The sequence below is a fragment of the Callithrix jacchus genome, chromosome 13 (assembly GCF_049354715.1).
Source record: "Callithrix jacchus isolate 240 chromosome 13, calJac240_pri, whole genome shotgun sequence".
Classification (NCBI taxonomy): domain Eukaryota; kingdom Metazoa; phylum Chordata; class Mammalia; order Primates; family Cebidae; genus Callithrix; species Callithrix jacchus.
In genome coordinates this window covers 33,682,277-33,701,769 of record NC_133514.1, presented here as the reverse complement: position 1 = coordinate 33,701,769, position 19,493 = coordinate 33,682,277, and the positions used below count along the sequence as shown (strand labels likewise).

Below are 19,493 nucleotides of genomic sequence, written 5' to 3'. Positions count from 1 at the left end.
TGGGGAGGGATAGCCTGGGGAGAAATGCCAAATGTGGGCGAAGGGGAGGAAGGCAGCAAAACACACTGCCATGTGTGTACCTATGCAATTATCTTGCATGTTCTGCACATGTACCCCAAAACCTAAAATGCAATTAAAAAGAAAAAAAGAAACGACTAAGTTAAAGATATCTGAGAGATCACAATTCATAACCAGTAACTGGTTTCTATTGAGAATTTCATAAAAGGCTTCTGCACTAGTAATTCACAAATATACTTATCATGTTCTATATTTTCACTAAACACTTCATAAACCTAAACAAATCTAGGTGTTCACTAAGATAAACTAACATTACAGTTTCACCCATCAAAAGTTACTCTATAGAAGATAAACTGTTTCCTACATAAAACCAATTTGTTATTTGCCTAGACCTTCTGTGACTATTATTCTTCAAATACCTTAGGCTTTCCAAAAACATATTCATTACTAAAGACTCTAAGTCAGGGATGTTCAATCCTTTGGCTTCCTTGGGCCACACTAGAAGAATTATCTTGAGCTACACCTAAAATACACTAGCACTAATGACAGCTAATGAATCGGAAAAAAAAATTGCAAAAAAAGCTCATAATGTTTTAAGAAAGTTTACGAATTTGTATTGGGCCACATTCAAAGCTGTTTTCAGATGCAAGAGGCCCATGTGTCATGGGTTAAATAAGCTTGCTGTAAGTGAAAACATAAGAGGAACATACTACAGAAAAAATCAGAGACCACTGATTTAACAAAATGCCAACTTTGAATTACTGTTTGCTTCTACAGCTGAAATTGTTACACCTCATCTACATCAACCTTGTTAATTATTAGACAAGGAAATAAATCCCAGATATTTTAAATGATTGTCCAAATCATATAAAATGAGTCATCCTCTGTGTTCTCGACTGCTGCCCACAACAGTGACTCTCCATGCCAGCACATGCTGTTATTTCACCAAGGCTCCTGCTTCCCTCTCCTCCCAAGAGACAACTATTCATGATACACTTTTACAGGCTCACACACCCACATACTCACACACACATATATACATTCATGCACACTCACACACTAAAACCAGTCTGTCATCCTCCAGCCCTCTCAGTCTGGCCCCGGCTTGCTTCCTGGTTACAACCCAGAAGAGTTTTTGAATCCATCACTGGCGAGCCAGGCGCAATGGCTCACGCCTGTAATCCCAGCACTTTGAGAGGCCAAGCGGGGAGGATTGCTTGAGTGCAGGAGTTCCAGACCAGCCTGGGGCAGCATACCAAGACCCTATCTCTACAAAAAATAAAAATAAAAAAATTAGCCGAGCATGGTGGTACACACCTGTAGTCCCAGCTATTTGTGGGGTGAAGGTAGGAGGATCACTGGAGTCCAGGAGTTCCAGGCCACAGTGAGCTATGATCGCACTACTGCACTCCAGCCTGGGTGAGAGAACAAGACCTATCTCAAAATAAAACAGAACCCATGACTGGCTGGGAATCGGCAGTTTTCTATACTCCCAGCTTTTTGGATGAGCTCCCAATGAACTCTTCAGTCCCTTTCTAGCCACTCTTGAATTCTCTGGTTAATGAGGCCAGCTAGGTATGAATCAACATACTTTAGGAGTCTCTACCATGCTCAAAGGATCTGTGTCTTCCCCAGGGCAAAGCTCCTCCTTACTACAATCTATAGAGTGGCATTCTTCCCCTAAATAGGTCCCAGAAAACTTTAGAACACCCAGGTGAGGCCTGGACCAAAACCACAATACTTTGAGCCTTCATTCTAGTTTTTAGGATGCCAAATCCTACAAATAAAGGACTAAATAATCTTATGAGGTGGGGAAAATAACTGCAGGTCTCATTCCCCTCCTCCCAACTCCCCCTCCAAAAAAAAAAAAAAAAAACCCTAAATAAATAAATATAAATAAATCCCCTAATGCATTTGAACTACTGCCCTAGAATTTTAATAATGGACTAGGAGGCCTTTGATCCCTGGGTCTCTGGGTCAAAGATAATTCAGGTTGTCAGTGATAAACTGTCATTGCAATCAGTGACTGGTCAGTAGCTCACAGATGCAAGTGAGTGACTCAGTGGTCTCCAAGCAGCTGTCAAGAGACAAGTGCTGAGGACCCTTTTTTGCAGGCACATCACTTACAGAGAGCCCACAAAGATCTCTTGCTTGTTTTCAGGGTCTCCTGCAGAAATGCATTAGTGCAAAAAGAGTTTAAGAGCACTGAGGCAGCTCATTACTATACTATACACTAATTCACATTCACATACACACATTACCCTCCTTTTCCGTGTTCTGACATTAGGACTACTTATTTTATGGTCATCTTGTCAGTCAAAATTTATTGAAGCTACTTGGGTACAAGATATTGCAACAAGGAACAAAAAGATATAAAGATCTAGCTGATTTACAACCTTCAAATTCCTGTGAATCATAGATACTTTAAGTGTTCCTCAATGGCATAGAAATACATCTCTCTTATCTAGAAGCATAACACCCAAAGCATTATAAAAGTGAAGCTGAATTCATATACAGTGCCATCTTGAGATTGAAAGTACAGCATGATCATAATTAAATTCCTTACCCTGAAATCTGGAAATCCGGGTTCTAGTGCTAGGACTGATGCCCTTGTTTGTACCTTATGATTTTTCTCATCTAAAATGATGAGATTTGAGCAGATGACTTCTAAGACAAGCTTTTCGTTCTAACACTCTATGATTTTTTTCAGGACTACTGTAGTCATATTTAATACCTTACTTCTTAGGCGGTACTAATATTGTTTAAGATTATTTTTAATACCTACCAGGAACAGAGGTTTTGTATTTAAATAACAAACCCTTAATATAGCAAACATTAGGTGCCAGGCAATGGCCAACATAATTTACAAAGATTAACTCTTTAAACTGCATCATTTTAATTCACTTCTTAGTTGCTTCTACATACTCAAAACAAAATGTAATCCCAGCTACTCAGGAGGCTGAGGCAGGAGAATTGCTTGAACCCAGGAGGCGGAGGTTGCAGTGAGCCAAGATCGTGCCATTGCACTGCAGCCTGGGTAACAAGAGCGAAACTCCGTCTCAAAAAAAAGAAAAAAAGAAAATGTAACAAAGTATCTTAAGGGCAGCAAGAATTGTGGACTGAGCAAACTTCTAATTCCAATTCCTTAGTCTGAATAATTAAACACTGATTATTATTTACTGAGCACTTCAAAATAAACAGTGCAAATTTCAACCACAAAAATAACAATTTAGGAATAAATCCATGCATCACTGATACTGGTGAATTGCACTCATACTTTCTTATTGACTGATAGTAGCATTAACTATACTGCTATCCATCAACTCCCGCAAACTAGCAATACTTCCTCACTCAGTCAGTTATTGAATAAATCATTAAGAACAAAGACTATGCTCTCAGCACCATCATGGCCACTGGTGATAGGACAACATAAAAGATAGATAGGACTTTGCGGCTTTTACATTCTAGAGATGTGAAATGCTACACTGTGCTTTTATGACCACTCAACAAAAAATTCTTCTGGCTGAGGAAAATTGTTTATGTTTTTAAAATTAAAACACATGAGTGCCAAAATAAAATGCTCAAAATAGAACTGAACTTGTTCTGACTTTGGTCTTGCAAACAAAAAACAAAAACAAAAAAAAACCGACTCAGATAAAATATTTAAAGTGTATTTTCTGTATTATAGAAAATAAGGTGATAGAATGTAGAAAGTTAACTGTTTATGAACATTTATTGATGTCCTTACAGCTTAACAACTATGCATTTATACGAAGTCTTGAAAACACTATTTCATTTATATCTTATTAGTTTATTTTGAGACAGGGTCTCACTCTGTCACCCAGGCTGGAGTGCGGTGGCACAATCCCAGTTCATGCAACCTCTGAGGACTCAAGTGATCCTCCTGTCTGACTTCCGAGTAGCTGAGACTACAGGTGCATGACTAATTTTGTGTGTGTGTGTGTGTGTGTGTGTGTGTGTGTGTGTGTGTATGTATTTTTTGCAGAGACAGGTCTTTGCCATGTTGCCCAGGCTGGTCTCAAGCTCCTGAGCTCAAGTGATCCTCCCACCTCAGCCTCTCAAAGTGCTGGGATTACAAATATGAGGTACCAGGTATGGCCTTGAAATACTATTTCAGAAGGCTAGTAATCACAGATGTAATCCTTTAAAAAGAAAACCTATGTGACCATATAAAAGGTAGCTCTAGTCAATTTAAAGTATAATAAAGTATTAATACTTTCTGGAACAAATTGAAAAGCAAGACTATATCCATAAAAAAGTATGCAAGAACATTTTCAGGCAATCTGCAATTGTAGTACTTAGAACCACGGGTATGTATATAACATGCAACCATTTCCTATTTCTTATTTTCTAGAGTGACCAGAAAAAGAATAACTTCTTCCATGAAAGCATCAGTCATTATTCAAATAAGAGGCTTTTAGTTACAAATATACTATAAAACATGACAATTATTAGAACGTCCATTATTGGCTTAATTTGTCAAGGGAGTTTTCAACAAAGAATTGCTGTATTTATAATCAAAGACTATTCTTGTAAGATCTGCGTAGTGACTTTTTTTTTTTTTTTTTTTTTTTTTTACATTTTAGAGTGAGATGACATACTAATACTAGCAAAACACTGAACTTTCCGAAGGGTTAGTTCTCTCTGTAAATTACTGTGATAATTCCAAGACAATTTGGGGGGTAAGTAAATTGTTCTCTTGACACAAGTGTAACTTTTTTTTTTTGCTGAGCTAAGTCTCGCACTGTCACCTAGGCTGGAGTACAGTGGTGTGATCACAATTGTTCAGTACAGGCTCAACCTCCTGGGCTCAAGCAATCCTCCTGTCTCAGCTTCCTGAGTAGCTGGGACCACAAGCACACACCACCATGAACTGGCTAATTTGTTGGATTTTTAGTAGAGATGAGGACTCCTGTGTTGTGCAGGCTGATCTTGAATCTCCGACTTCAAAAGATATACCTTGGGCTGGGGACGGCAGTTCACGTCTATAATCCCAGCACTTTGGGAGGCTGAGGCAGGCAAATCACAAGGTTTGGAGATCAAGACTATCCTGACTAACATGGTGAAACCTTGTCTCTACTAAAAATACAAAAAATTAGTCAGACGTGGTGCATGCAGTTGTAGTCCCAGCTACTCAGAAGATGAGGCAGAAGAATCGCTTGAACCTGAGAGGTGGAGGTTGCAGTGAGCTGAGATCACACCACTGCACTGCAGCCTAGGCAACAGAGAGAGACTCCATTCCCCCCCATCAAAAAAAAAAAAAAAAAAATCTCCCACTTTGGTGTCCCAAAGTGTTGGGATTACAGGCATGCGCCACATGCCCAGCCACAGTTGTAATTTACACTGCTCAAGAGCAACAGGATTACTCAGCAACTATGCCATCCAGCTGTGGATGAAATGCACAGACACAAATCCCAAAAGGGCATCCACTTTAAGGTCAACAGTAACTTCATGAAATCACATATCTAAAATGACAAGAAGAGCCTTCAGGTCTTCTTTGGCTGCCTCTTTCACAGAGCCCCATGGTGTCAGAGCCACAGTCACTTTGCAGCTCTCCCAAATGCACATGTCTAAATGCACGTCCCTGTTACACAGTTGCCACCCCCCTCAGGTTATAGAGTTTTATTCCCATATTGGTGCACTCCAGGCAGAGCAGCAAGATGGTTGTGTTCTTCCTTTTTCTATTTCATAAGGGAGAAGGAAATCAGCATACTTTAATGGAAGGTAAAGGGAAGCACTGAAACATGTCTTCACCTGACAGAGCATAACCACATTCACTACAGGCAGAAATGGGGTTTTCACAGGGCATTTTTGAGTTTAGTGAAAATCTAATGCATAATATTTATTCTGTAATCAGTAGCATACTGCAAGTAATATTTCCTGGGCCATGCACAGTCCAATGTAAGGCTCTTTCAGGCAAGGAAACCTTGTGTGGATTCAGTCTGAGACAGTGATGACTCTGTAGAGGCCTCCGAGACTATACCCTATGCTCTCCCTTAGCTTCTGCTAATTCCTGGACAATGACAGTGGGCTTTATCTTTTCTGCCTTTTTCAAGTGAATCACTCTCCTTTTGGATAGGGCATAAATAATATGCACAACATTTAAAACTCCACTGTAACTTTCTAAATACCAAAATACAATAAGTAACTATTTCTATTGATATTTTTTCTTCCTGTCAGGCTGAAGGCACTTGGGAACACACAATATTATCAACAAGTTTCAAAAAAAAAAAAAAAAAGAAAGAAAAAGAAAAACCCCCAAGACATGAGTCTCCCATTTCTATTCAATTTAATATATGGAAAATCATGTATTTCATTTTCCATTCAACTCAGTATTCAAATTATTGGTTTCCTCTTGACAAACCCATCCGCTCATTTCCATAATTCCTGTAAGCATTACTCTTTCCCAAAATGGTTAATGCATGAGCAATCCCCTCAGGAAGGTTCCAACTCTACAGCAAGGTGACCTCACTAAAACAAATTATAATCATAATCTATTTTCTGTATTGCATCTAATCCTTTGGGGGACAATATACCAGCCTTCAATATTTTCCCCAGAAAGAGATGACAATAATTTTCAACATGACTGCTATTATAACTGTATCTAAAACTCTGCCATCTCATGGGCTTCAAGACAGACCCCCTCTTTTTTTTTTTTTTTTTTTTTACTTATTTTTAAACAATTGAAACTACAGAACAGAAAAGGAATACTATAATTTTAAACAATAAAATGTTGTGCATAATCCTAATACTGTACTTCCATTTTACTCCGTTGGAAGAAAAAGATAAAATACCAAAAGATATCAAAGCAGATTTGATGCATACACATAAAAATGTTGCCTACTTAATAAATAAATGAAAAATTGTGGGCCGGGCGTGGTGGCTCAAGCCTGTAATCCCAGCACTTAGGGAGGCCAAGGTGGGTGGATCATGAGGTCAAGAGATCAAGACCATCCTGGTCAACATAGTGAAACCCCGTCTCTACTAAAAACACAAAAAATTAGCTGGGCATGGTGGCGCGTGCCTGTAATCCCAGCTACTCAGGAGGCTGAGGCAGGAGAATTGCCTGAACCCAGGAGGCGGAGGTTGCAGTGAGCCGAGATTGCGCCATTGCACTCCAGTCTGGGTAATAAGAGCGAGACTCCGTCTCAAAAAAAAAAAAAAAAAAAACCGAAATGAAAAATTGTCTTAACTTACTGTACATAATAACACAAGTTACTTGTTCTGAAAAAAAAATCATTGCAAATTGGAATTTTGACATCTTCTTGTAAAGGCTGGTTTTAAATTTCCTGTGGGATAAAGAGACTGTGATATCCTTTAAATCTGCAATGTAAGTCTCTAAAATTGGGAGATTATATGTAACAAAGAGATGGGTTATAAACATATACAGTTTTAAAAACTGTCTGTACTGGCCAGGTGCAGTGGCTCACGCGTGTAATCCCAGCACTTTGGGAGGCCAAGGCAGGCGGATCATGGGATCAGGAGATCAAGACCATCCTGGCTAACATGGTGAAACCCTGTCTCTACCAAAAATACAAAAGTAATTAGCCAGACATGGTGACATGCGCTTGTAGTTCCAGCTACTGAGGAGGCTGAGGCAGCAGAATCACTTGAACCTGGGAGGCGGAGGTTGCGGTGAGCTGAGATCGTGCCATTGCACTCTAGCCTGGGCGACAGAGAGAGACTCTATCTTAAAAAAAACAAAACGACAATTAAAAAAAAACAAAAAAACCTGGCTGCATATAAATTTGAACTTTATTTATAAAATAAGCTATCTAATGAGATGCATTTTCACCCGATGATAAAATTTACACATTAAAACTACTAAAAAACTTGCACTGATGTCGTACTGTGAAAGTGAGTAAAAGGATTTTTCTTTCTTCCTATTACTCCATAAACCAAAGCCAGGATTGTTCAGCAATCTTCAATATTTCCTACTCATCGCTCGGTAATCTCTCTATATAAATATGGCGATTAAGATAAGGCACAATAACAGTTTGTTAATAGGTCAAATAAAAATGGTCATATTTTATGGTACAAACTTACTACTTTTCTCTCCAAGGGAAAATGCTAGTTACTCCATCATTCTAATTTCATGCTATATGGATATCATTTGAGCTGATTTTTTGGTTGTAAAAAAATGTCACTGCTTCAATTATCCTTAGCTCAGATTTCTTTTATGCTTGACTTCAATCGTATTTAATTATCAAAAACTTAGAATTTTTTTCAAAGTTGTCATTATTTTAAAGGATATGTAAAGAATAAACAAAGCCAAATTACCTTTTCAAAGTCCAAATATTAAACTATATGACGTGGACAATATTCAGCCAGGTATGACCTACAAAATTGACAATTTCATAAGGTTCAATCCAATAAAACATTCTGTGACTCTCTATCATTGAAACTAAAACTCCACAGGTGCCCAGAGAAGGCAGTTGCCTGCCCATTGAAGCTATGGAATGAAAGGTTTGGGGCACCGTGGCAGAGCAAAGGCTGTTCCCATCAACGATAGATTTCATGGAGCAAAAAAACAATGGGAACAATATCGTACTTTAGAAAGAGAAGCTGAGTAATATCCTGAGAATAACTCATGTCAAAGATAACAAGTGCAGGGTGGAATTAACATAAGCAGGTAAACTATAAATAACAATAGCTCTATGACAGTGTTAAAATATCAGCCCATGATTCATAAGAATTAATCCCTCAAACCCATGCATTCAATCAAACTGGGGCTTCTAAACATTTGTTGCCCCAGGTTGAGGAAACAGAGGGATACAAAGAGATGAAAACAAATGTGTTAGTTAAGATCTTTTGTCCAATTTTGATGCTTTCACATATGGGTTTCCGACGCCAGAGTAAAACTCTTAAATAGCACTGAATCTCTTTGTGGATACCATGTGCACTTACTTCAGTGGGAAGGAGCTGTTATAAGGGGTGATTGGAAGGTATTTAAAGATGCTTGGTTCTCTGGGGGAAAGTCCTAAAGGGAATTAATCTGACAGATGTCCCCTTGCAAGCTGACCACTGCATCTACATCATCAGAATGACATTTTACAATATGCTGATTCAGAATTCTTAATGAATTAGGGCTATGAGGTCCAGCTGGAAAAGAAACTCCAGTGGAGGCAGCTAACAAGGATGGAATCGGGACCCTATTCCTCCAGTAGATAGACCAGAATGCTTCAGTAACTTAAAAAAAAAGAAGAAAAAAGAAGTCAGTCTTTGGGGAATAGCAGTGTGATGCTCCTGGAGCACCCTCTGGAGGCCAGAATAAGGTGACACCGGGCACAGGAAGAATGAAGAGAATTGTGATTATCTCTGCCTTATATAGCAAGGCAAGACTCCACAGTTCTCACTTGACTTGGACCGAAAAATGCACTTTATCAGTCATAATCTGAGCAACATAAGAAATGTGCATATCTAATTTCTAGTTTAAAAATGCAAAAGAAATCTAACATGTTAATGACATTCTCAAATAATTTTGTTTTCTAATTTTTTTAAGATAACTTTTTTTTCTACCTACATTCTGAATTCTTTTGGTAATTTACTGCAGAGGCTTTTTTTTAATATTTAGAAGGAAGAGATGAGAACATGGATATTTTCCTTAATAAAATGTAGTTTTGTAAACAGGGTTATATACAGTGTATTATTAGTCAATTGTTGAAAAGTAGCTTACTAAAACCAAAAATAAATTAAGCTGTCCATTTCTTCTTTTTTCTAACACCTCACGTTTTCTAAAGTGACAAACACTGACATCTATTGGTATTTTGGTAGCTCGCTTTTTAAAAAATCTATTAAAACGTATGCAAGAACACACATAAGAGCAGACACATACAAAATCAGGATGAATCCGAAACATTACTCATTTCTTCAAAACACTTCATTTTATGTATTGTAGTAGCATATTTTTTATCTGGGTAAAGTAAATCCTTTTTCGAGCTAAAACTATCTGATTTGATTTTTTGTTTTTTTCTATGTGTCAAGAGGAGAGCTCCAGAGTTAACGAAACTACTAGAAGTTCATTCATTTGCTTCTCTGAGAAAATAAAATGACTCACCCCAAATTCTGGCATTTGGTTTGTTTTCTTCTGTGCTAACAGAACATGATAAACTATCAGTACTGTTCAAATCAAATTTAACTTGTTACTTAGAGAATGCTAACAGCACTCTGATTTGGTAAGAATCTATCACACTCCCAGAACTTTAAACACTACCTACAGCCATTCTAGGAAGGCTGAGAAGGAAATAAAAAGCTAGAAATGTGGATTTAATATGTTCTTTATTTTTGTTTATATTTAGAAACACCTGCACTCAATTCTATGAACACTGCTGGCAATATATTGTTATGCTCAATAAAAGATAGTGAAGGGCACACTGGTGCACACTTTTGTTTTTCAATTGCTGCAATTTATATGAGTCCCAAAAGAGAAGATTCTGTATTTTATACAATAAAGTGAGGTTTAAGCATCAACTCTTAAGTGTTGCCAGAAAAAGAGTCATGTTTCAAAATCTTCTCATAGCTTGAAACCTCAACATTTTCCTGCCAGAGATAAAATTATGTTGCACCTCACTCTACTTTCAATATTTAGATTGAATGCAGTACTGTTTTCATTTTATATATGTATGCAGTTATGGAATTTGACACTCTTCCCCACTTTTCTCTAGCTTTACAGGTAGTACATATTAATATTTATACCTACTGTAATCTGAGGTCAGTTTTGGATTTTTTTCTTACCATAAAAGGTAAATTTTGGAAATTACCTCAAATATCTTTGCAAAGACACAGACATTCATTTCTTAAGTAGTTTTATAAAGACAGCCAATATAATTGGGCACTTATTACATGCTGGTTGGTGTTCAGAGTGTTTTCCATGGATTATTTCCCTTAAGCTTCATGAAGCCATGATCATAATAATACTATTATGATCCCCATATTACAGAAAAAGGAAATTTAGGCACAGAAGGATTAAGTAACTTTCTCATGACTACATATTTAAGAAACAGTCAAATTAGGATTTAAACCCAGGCAATATGGCTGAAGAGCTAAAGACTAGGCCATCTGGTATCTTGCTGCCTAATGGTGAGGAATTTTCTTATTTTCTAAAGGACAGATGATAAAATGCACAATATACATCTGTTTGACTGCATGGAACATGGTAAGAATTCAGTAAATAGCAGCTCCCTCATTAATAAACATAAAAGAGTCCAGACCGTGCCTGGCATGTAGTAGATATTCAGTGTTCACGTTTGTCTAATACTTTCTGATTTTATATATATATTTGTTCTCCTTTTTTCATCAGTATTATCTGACCATTTCATGATATGAGGAGTATTCATGTTTGAGTATACAACCTTCTTCCACTCTTCCTATTTTAATTCTGCAAAATAAGTGTTATTTCATTCTGCGAATAATCTTTAATGTTTTTAATAATTACATAGGCTAAGTGGTTACAAGTAACCAGGTTGAAACAGATCACTGGACATTCCTCCTGTTCTGTAAACACAGGCTGCCTTGTTAGGGTCAGGGCACTTTATACCCAAGAATGTTTACAAGCACTTCAGCCTGCAGAGCCACTTAGTGAGAGAAACAGGTGGGTGATGTCATTGGGGAAACACACAGCCTGCTTCTACCCATTTGGGATACTAGGTTTCTCAATGTTTCCACCACCTATACTCACAAATGCCCCTCCTGCCAGGAGTGAAGGGAGACAGGATAGTTCTAGAATCTGGCTAGGTATGATAGTGATTTTTTTTCCAGGTTATTTAAGAGGAGAATGAAAAAAGAAAGAATTCTGTGTAGTGGTGCAGAGTAACAACAATATATCAGCAAATAGAAAATCATAAAGGAAGCTTAGAGTCAAGTACCATTTGACCAAAAAAAAAAAAAAAAAAAAAAAGCAGCCGGGTATAGTGGCTGTAATCTCAGCACTTTTGGAGGCCAAGACCGGCAGATCACAAGGTCGAGATTGAGACCATGCTGATCCTGGCCAATATGGTGAAACACCATTGCTACTAAAAATACAAAAATTAACGGGGCATGGTGGTGTGCACCTGTAGTCCCAGCTACTCAGGAGGCTGATGCATGAGAATCACTTCAACTCAGGAGGCAGAGGTTGCAGTGGGCCGAGATCGCTCCACTGCACTCCAGCCTGGTGACAAGAGAGAAATTCCATCTCAAAAAAAAAAAAAAAAAAAAAAAAAGCTCTGGTTTTGTAATTCAGGATTCAAGAGAAAAAGTTTGTTGAGCTGAATCAGGATAAAGAGACTGGCTATGGGAGATCCAGCATCAAGGAAGCCCAGGCTGTTACAGGGCCCTTGGCATATGGATCAGGGATACAGCACTCAAGACTACTCTTCACTTGCTTATTTTGGGCAAAGAAAATGAATCAATGACTCCAAAGGCTTGGGACCTATTAGAGCTATTATTAAGGAATAGATAATTCTGTTGAACATCTGCAGCCCCAATAGTGTGCAATGCAACATTTAGTTAACTGCATAAAAACGTGGATGCTCTGAAATAGCCATGTATATATTGCATATCAGTCACTCATGCCATTAGAAAGTTAAAGAAGCCTTTCCCCCTGAAAATTTCCCTCCATCAGATGAGTTTATGCCTATGTGTGGCACACAGTGGGTTTGAGTGGCTGAGATCCCACCCCATTATATCTCCCCTGACTGTAGTGAGGCAATATTAAAACAGCCAAGGAGAGGTTTGGCTGTTGCATATGTATCATCAAGGAGACTGTTTAAAGAAAGGGGTGAAACTTGTAACTAACAGGCACTAAGATGGAACAAGACAAGGGACAGTTGTCCTTATAAGTCCTAATTTGGGCTGGTGTGGCAAGTGTGAATACTATAGTTATGGCATCTAGAGGTCACTCCTTTGAGGATGCCTGTAACCTAGGGTGTGGGTTTCTCTCACAAACCATCATAGTCATCAGGTATGGGTTCTCCTAAGGCATGGAAAAGTACACTGGCGATTACCATGATAACGAAAATGACAAGGAAGAAGAGAAACATTTTGCAGCACTTGTATATAATGCCATGTGTTTCTGTATAAACCTGGTTTCAAGTTGTTGATCACTCTTTTTAATCAAATAAAGAATATGGTTTAAAAAGCACAAGATGCTTTGAAGGGGTAAAAAGTCCCTCCCCAAAAAAGATTATAATCTGGTGGAAAACGGAGATGAATATACCAAAAACTAACCTACATCCAAATTCACCCCAATTTTTCAGGGAAGATAGTTGAGTGAAGTCGCTTAAAGATACGGACTTAGCTGGTTTAGCAGGAATCACTGCTGCGCCACTGGAAAGCAGATGAGAGCCACCAAGGAAGCTCTGGTGCTCTGTGTCAAGAGAGAGCATTAGCTAGTCACATGACAGCTGCCTACCTAGCAGAAAAGATCTGGAGGGTACAGAAATGCCTGTCTCCTAAATCCCTGCCCCACTGAACTCGTCAAGTTTCTGTTCCGGGCTGTTAACAAAATGCCTATCTGAAAAGGATGCTACTTCAGACCATTCGCCCCTCCTTAATTCATTAGACCGTCTACAGAGGACCACAGAAACTGCTGAAGGCAATGGGCAGGCAGACAGGAGAACACAACCACGAACAGTGACAAGAGCCCCCAAAATAACTTTTTACAACGATTTGAGCTAGGTCTGAAATCTCCGTAATTTACTATGATGACCTCAGAAAGGAGAGTAGACAAAGTCATTCAGGGAGGTAACTAATCCAGGTCCCCAATTTTATACCTTGTTGAAAAAAATGCTACAGTCTCTCCCCAAAATATAGGGTAAAAATAAGGAAAAATTCAATACACCCTCCTGAGGGGCAATGATCAGTAATTGTAGTGAATATGATCAGCTGTATCTTATTAAAGAAGCAAGCACAAGAATGACCACCGGTGAAACAATTACTCTCTGTTCAATTTCGGTTTTGCTCAAAACTCTGCTGAAGGTGGCTGCCAATAAACCAGGTTCTGAAATGTTATCACTGATACCAGTAAGAGAACCAAGCAAATCTGGTTTGTTTTCTTCCAGCAAGGAACAGACAAATACTTCTACGGTATTACCATAGCCACGGTATTATCAAGTACTATTGAATTCTTCACAAGTACTTTATGAAATGTGTGTTGGGAGTATGCGCGAAGCGACTTAAGACATCTGGATCAAAGAATAATTGAGAATTGCAGAGGCAAAAAAATAAATTCTCCCCCATCTTCTTCCTTCCCTCTTTTATCATCTACCATTCAATCACTCATAAACTAGTATTTATTCGACATGCCTCTTCCGTCCAAGGTAATGTCTAAAGCATCAGCGCTTCCTAGGGACATCTAAGGTAAAGCTCTCACTCATGCTCGTGTTGATGATGAAACATAAAATTTATTTCTAGAAAGCCTCAATCCATTTTATTATAAAGATAACCGTCAAACAAATGGATTAAAAAATTCAGATAAACGAGTGCTTTCTGACAGCTCTTGGGAAAGTAAATTATCCATATTTATGGCAGAAGTCTTGAAAAATAGAACGGTTAAACCAAAAGTTTGTACAACTTATTTGGAGCGGAGGTGATTCCTGGCACTGGTCTAGATTTCATCTGCTTCTCCGACCTTTAGGAATCCCTGCCGTTGCTCTGAGTTTTCATAGCGCAGGACTGAATCAGGATGAACCGGCGCGCACTCTACGTCGCTCGCCCTCTGCCCCAAAACGCCGAAGCTAACTCCCCACGCGGCCTGTAGCTCGACCACCCACTTCTGCGCAGCCAGGCACGCCCGAGGGGACCGGCTCTCCCTCCAGGCGGCCCATTCCCGCGATTCCCGCTAGAGGGCACACGGTCCCCGTGCAAAGCGCTTCTGGCGCGGGGCACCAGCGCACTCAGCCTCGGATTCTGCACCCCAGGTCCCATTGCCCGGCTGGGCTAAGCCTCTTAGGCGCTGGGAAAGGGCCGTGCCAGGGAGCGCGGCGCTCCCGGGACCCTGGGAGGGTGCGGCCGGGCCCGCTGTTTCTTGCCCTGCGCTCTAGGTGTAGGCGCCCGGTAGGACTCGGCGCCCAGGTGAGCGGCGGCCCCGAGGAGGGGGAGCACCGCACAACTCCACGGGCGTTCGGAGCACAGGGCGTAGGCGGACGGGCGAGGGAGACGGGGGAGAGGCCACGGCACCCGAGGAGGAGGAGGAGGGTGAGGAGGATAGCGGGACCAGGGCCGCGCTGCGCACCCACCTGGGCTCGGGGTCCCAGCCGCGGGCTCGGACTTCTTGCCGGAGCCTCGCTCCTTCTTCTGGCCCTTCCCCTTGCCTCTGCCTTCTTTGCGCTCGGACATCTCGCCGGAGACTGAGCGCTCTACGCGGATGGCTCTGAGCGCAAGCGAGTTTGGTCCAAGGGCTCGGATCGGGTTTGGGAAAAGTTTGTGCCTCGAGGGGGAGAGCGAGCGGCCGGGTTGAGGCGCTCGAGCTGCACGGGGGCGTCTCCCGTCGCCTTCAGGGAGCACGGCGCGGACACGGCGGGCGGTCCCGGCCACCTGGAACGGGCGCTCTTCCTGGCTCTTGGGGCTGCTATCGCCCCGAGAAGTCGCCGCTGGGTCCCGCCGCTGGCAGCTCCCGTCCTGGCCTCTGTCTGGCGCCCTCGCAACCCGATCGGGGAGAGGGGATCACCGTCCCTCTCGCGCTACCATAGTCCGGGCAGCCGCCGCTGCTCAGCTCCTGGCCTCCGCGCGAGCCCAGAGTTCCAGCAAGTTTCGGGGAACTCCTCCCCGGCTCTTTTTCAATTGCCCCGCAGCCACCCACCTCCCGCCCGCAGGTTGGAGGCAGGCACCTCCTTCGCACCCTCCCCTGGCCTCGCCCCCTCCCTCTTCCCCACCACACCCCCACCCCGAGGCGCGGACACGCCACCGGGAGGAGCCTGGGCTCCGCGCTCCCGAGAGCAGCCCCTTTTCCTCCCGCGCGGGTCGGGCGGGGGGCGGCGGCGCGGCTGCGGGGAACCCCCGACAGGGGTCGCTGGACGCTGCGCGGAGACGGAGGCGAGCGCCCCGGAGACCAGGGAACCCAGGCGGAGACCCGGGGCTCTCGCTGCCCGCTCCCCTCCGCAACCAGGCAGTGCCCGGGAGAGCTGCTCCGTCCCCTTCCCCGCGGAGAAAGACGGCGCAGAGAAAAGTTTTGCAACTCCCACACCTGTGACCCAAGCGGAGTCCCGTGGTCAGGAGCCCTAGGAGGGGTGCGGGGGAACGTTGGTGGCCTTCCCAGAAAAGTTCGAGGGTTCATTCCATACTCACTTCAGTGCAAAAGCCCTGTCGCACATAGGTGAAAATAAACTCTGGGTGGAAGGGAGTTTAAGGTAAGACAATTCATTTCAGGTGCGCGGGAAGGGCTCGGCGAACCTTAAGGATGCCAGGTTGCGCTCTCGTGCTGAGTCTGCGCCTTGAGCGTGTGTGTGTTTAATAAGCGCCTGTTAGAAATCTCATCTGCAGCTTTTCCTTAAAACCTAACCTGGCCTCTTCTAAGGGAGTGCCCCTAAACTGCATCTATTACTACAAGTTAATTTTCAGAGGAACTTTTAAAAAACACAGTTCAGATAGCGACTGGGAATAATTAAAATTACTGCAGTCGCTGGAAGTCACTTCGCTCTGCCGAGTGGAAAATCAAGCAGGGAGGGGCAGAATAAAGACATAAAACTGGAGATCGTTAATTCGTGAATGTGGGTTTCTCAGATTCAAACTTTACTCAGAACTGCGCGTGAAACCTATTCCTTCCCTTGTCCTCCCTCTGGTGGAGAATTCTAAAAAGCAAGGAAATAAGAAAGCATTGACCCCTCCGCTACAAAGGACAAAAGTTAAAGACCAGAGTAGCACACACCACGGAAGGATCCGGAATTGTCTCCATGTAGTGAAAACATTCTCAGATTTACACCACAGCTGTGGCTAACTTAGGCTCTTAATTTACAGTGAGATACTCTTGTGTTGTGGTCGGGAAGTGGTGACTTCAAAATCTACTACTTCACTTTAAAAGTGACTTGCTCTTGGTTTTCCATTCTCTGTGTTAATGCTAACTGAACCATTACCTGCACACAACCTTCTCACGGCATTTTCTGATGGCCACAATTTAAATAAAAGCGCAATCCGGGATGTCTCCTTGATGTAGATTCTTGATATGTAGATGGGAAGGGAGGAAGGCATGTATGTTCACTTTAAAACTGTTCTAAAATCACAATAATTTTATTCTAGTTTAACTCGCACTGCCATAAGAACAAAACTCTGTTGAGTGGTTTTAACTGTGAAAAAATATCCTAGCAGTCTTGCCATCATTATAGTTTAAAACTTTGATGTCCACATAGCTTCTGATAGCCTTCCTAAAAACACCAAATACACATTTCACTGGGCTATAAAAAAGCAAAAGCAGAGAAAAGATGATGATGAATATATCTCAATAGCACTATTAATATTCCATGGAGACGAATGCAAGATGGAAACTGAATGTTGGCTGAAATATCTCAGTTTTCCCAGGAGGGGGCCGATGCTCAGTAAGCAGGAAATAGCAAAATTCAAAGAAGTCCTCTCAAAAAAGATATTCTGTCCCAAGGATGTGAGACAGCATAAGGGCTTAGTATACATTAACCACACATTCTCAAACATATCATTATGTTAGAACTGAAGGACTGAAAGCAAAGATTTGGGGGAGGAATTTTTTTTTAAATAAGATTTTCCCCAATTAAAAAAGGCTCTAATAGTAAAATTCATTTCTATGAAAATACTGTAATACCAACACTTTTGTTTAGGGTCTAGACGTTTTGCTTCCCAAAACAGCTTACTGGTCATTTGTTAGAGTCATTTTTCAATGTGGTTGGTGGAAGAGCGTACAATTTTGTGATACATTTTCATTGAATGGACCTATAAAGGTAGTTGACAGTCTTCCAGAATTAAGCATACATGACTACAAAAGAGATTACACATATTGTGGTGCCTTTAAGATAAAACATAAAAGCAGGATTCCTACAGGAATTTTAGGTTTGAGAAATGAATGAATATGAAGGGAGGAAGGTGAGTATAAATCAGCATTTAGTAATTGTTTTTCCTTGATTTGATGTGATGGAGGGGAAAAGGACAAAAATTGCAATAATAGATATTGAAGGGACTTTAAGGAAAAATGATGAAATGGTAATTGCAAGACAAGGATCCTTTCTGGAACCATATCCAGATTCTGGAGTTAGATTTTAGTTGTAGCTGAATTCTCAGGAAATTCATGGCTCAGTCCAAAAGGTTTTTTCTTTTTTCTTTTTTTTTTTTTGAGACGGAGTTTCGCTCTTGTTGTCCAGGCTAGAGTGCAATGGCGCAATCTCGGCTCACTGCAACCTCCGCCTCCTGGGTTCAGGCAATTCTCCTCCCTCAGCCTCCTGAGTAGCTGGGATTACAGGCACGCGCCACTATGCCCAGCTAATTTTTTGTATCCAAAAGGTTTTTTCTAATGTATTTAATGTTAATTTTAAGGGGTTGTAATAACATTATTTATGACCAGCTAAAAGATTAACCAAATAAATGTCAATTTCTTGGACAGTTAAAACATGTATTAGATTTATCAAGAATTTGAAATTGTCCTTAAATTATTTATCTCTGTGGTCAGGAAGTAGCAATGAATTTTTTTTTTTTTTTTTTTTTTTTTGCATTTGCAAAAAACCTTGAACCGACCAGAACAACGTATGGAGAAAGGAGAGAAAATATTTTTGCTTTCGAAAAAAAAAAAAAACAATTGGATAATTTAGAAATGATGACATATCTTCAGGATTTAATTGTATTCACTGCTGTATTATCCAGGTCTTAGATCATGTATTATATAGGATATATCAGTGTCAACATAACCCCTGATAAAAAGAGTGGGGAGTTTAAAAATAAACACCTTCAGCATTAGAGAAATGCAAAATATAGATGTCATATTAAATAACAGCTTAAAAGAAATACAATCCTGTGCCACTACATTTTTCCTTGGCTGGGCTTAACTTTTAGGACTTATAATCTACAAAATCTATAAAGCTGGCTGAATATATTCTTTCTCTCAGTAAATCTCATTTGGGAAATCCTCCAGGAAAATTTTTAAAACATGGAAAAAATAAGGAAGACAAATTGCATTTTTTGTAAAATATTATGTATATTGACAATAATAGGACTTTCATCTAGAATTCTGCAAATACTTTTTAACTTCTTTAAATCAAGTAACTTAAGATAATTTAAACAAAGATTACTTTTTTAAAAACTTTGCAACAAAGTTGACATTCATGAAGATGCATGAATGCAAAGAAAATCTCACTCAGCAGAGTCAACTTCAAAACAACCACTACATGTATAAGATTCATTCATTCACCAAGCATTTACTGAACTAAATGCTAGGCAGGCCCTGCCTATAATTCTTACACTTTTGGAGGCTGAGATGAGTGGATTGCTTTAGCCAACAAGTTCAAGACCAGCCTGGGCAACAT

At 40.7% G+C, this 19,493-nt stretch overlaps 1 protein-coding gene across 14 annotated transcripts in view; it reads right to left on the bottom strand.

Moving 5' to 3' along the window:
- NRG1 (neuregulin 1) overlaps positions 1-19,493 on the bottom strand; it is a 1,138,183-nt gene that overhangs the window by 214,878 nt on the left and 903,812 nt on the right. For 7 of the 14 annotated variants that reach the window (XM_008979291.5, XM_003734591.6, XM_002807486.7 and 4 more), the window contains exon 1: positions 15,255-15,770. The exons of the other annotated variants lie outside the window; for them this stretch is intronic. In XM_008979291.5, coding sequence (XP_008977539.1) covers positions 15,255-15,354 — 100 coding nt within the window. In that variant the 5' untranslated portion in view covers positions 15,355-15,770. Of the gene's footprint in view, positions 1-15,254; positions 15,771-19,493 lie in introns of those variants that run through there. 14 annotated transcript variants of the gene reach the window in all.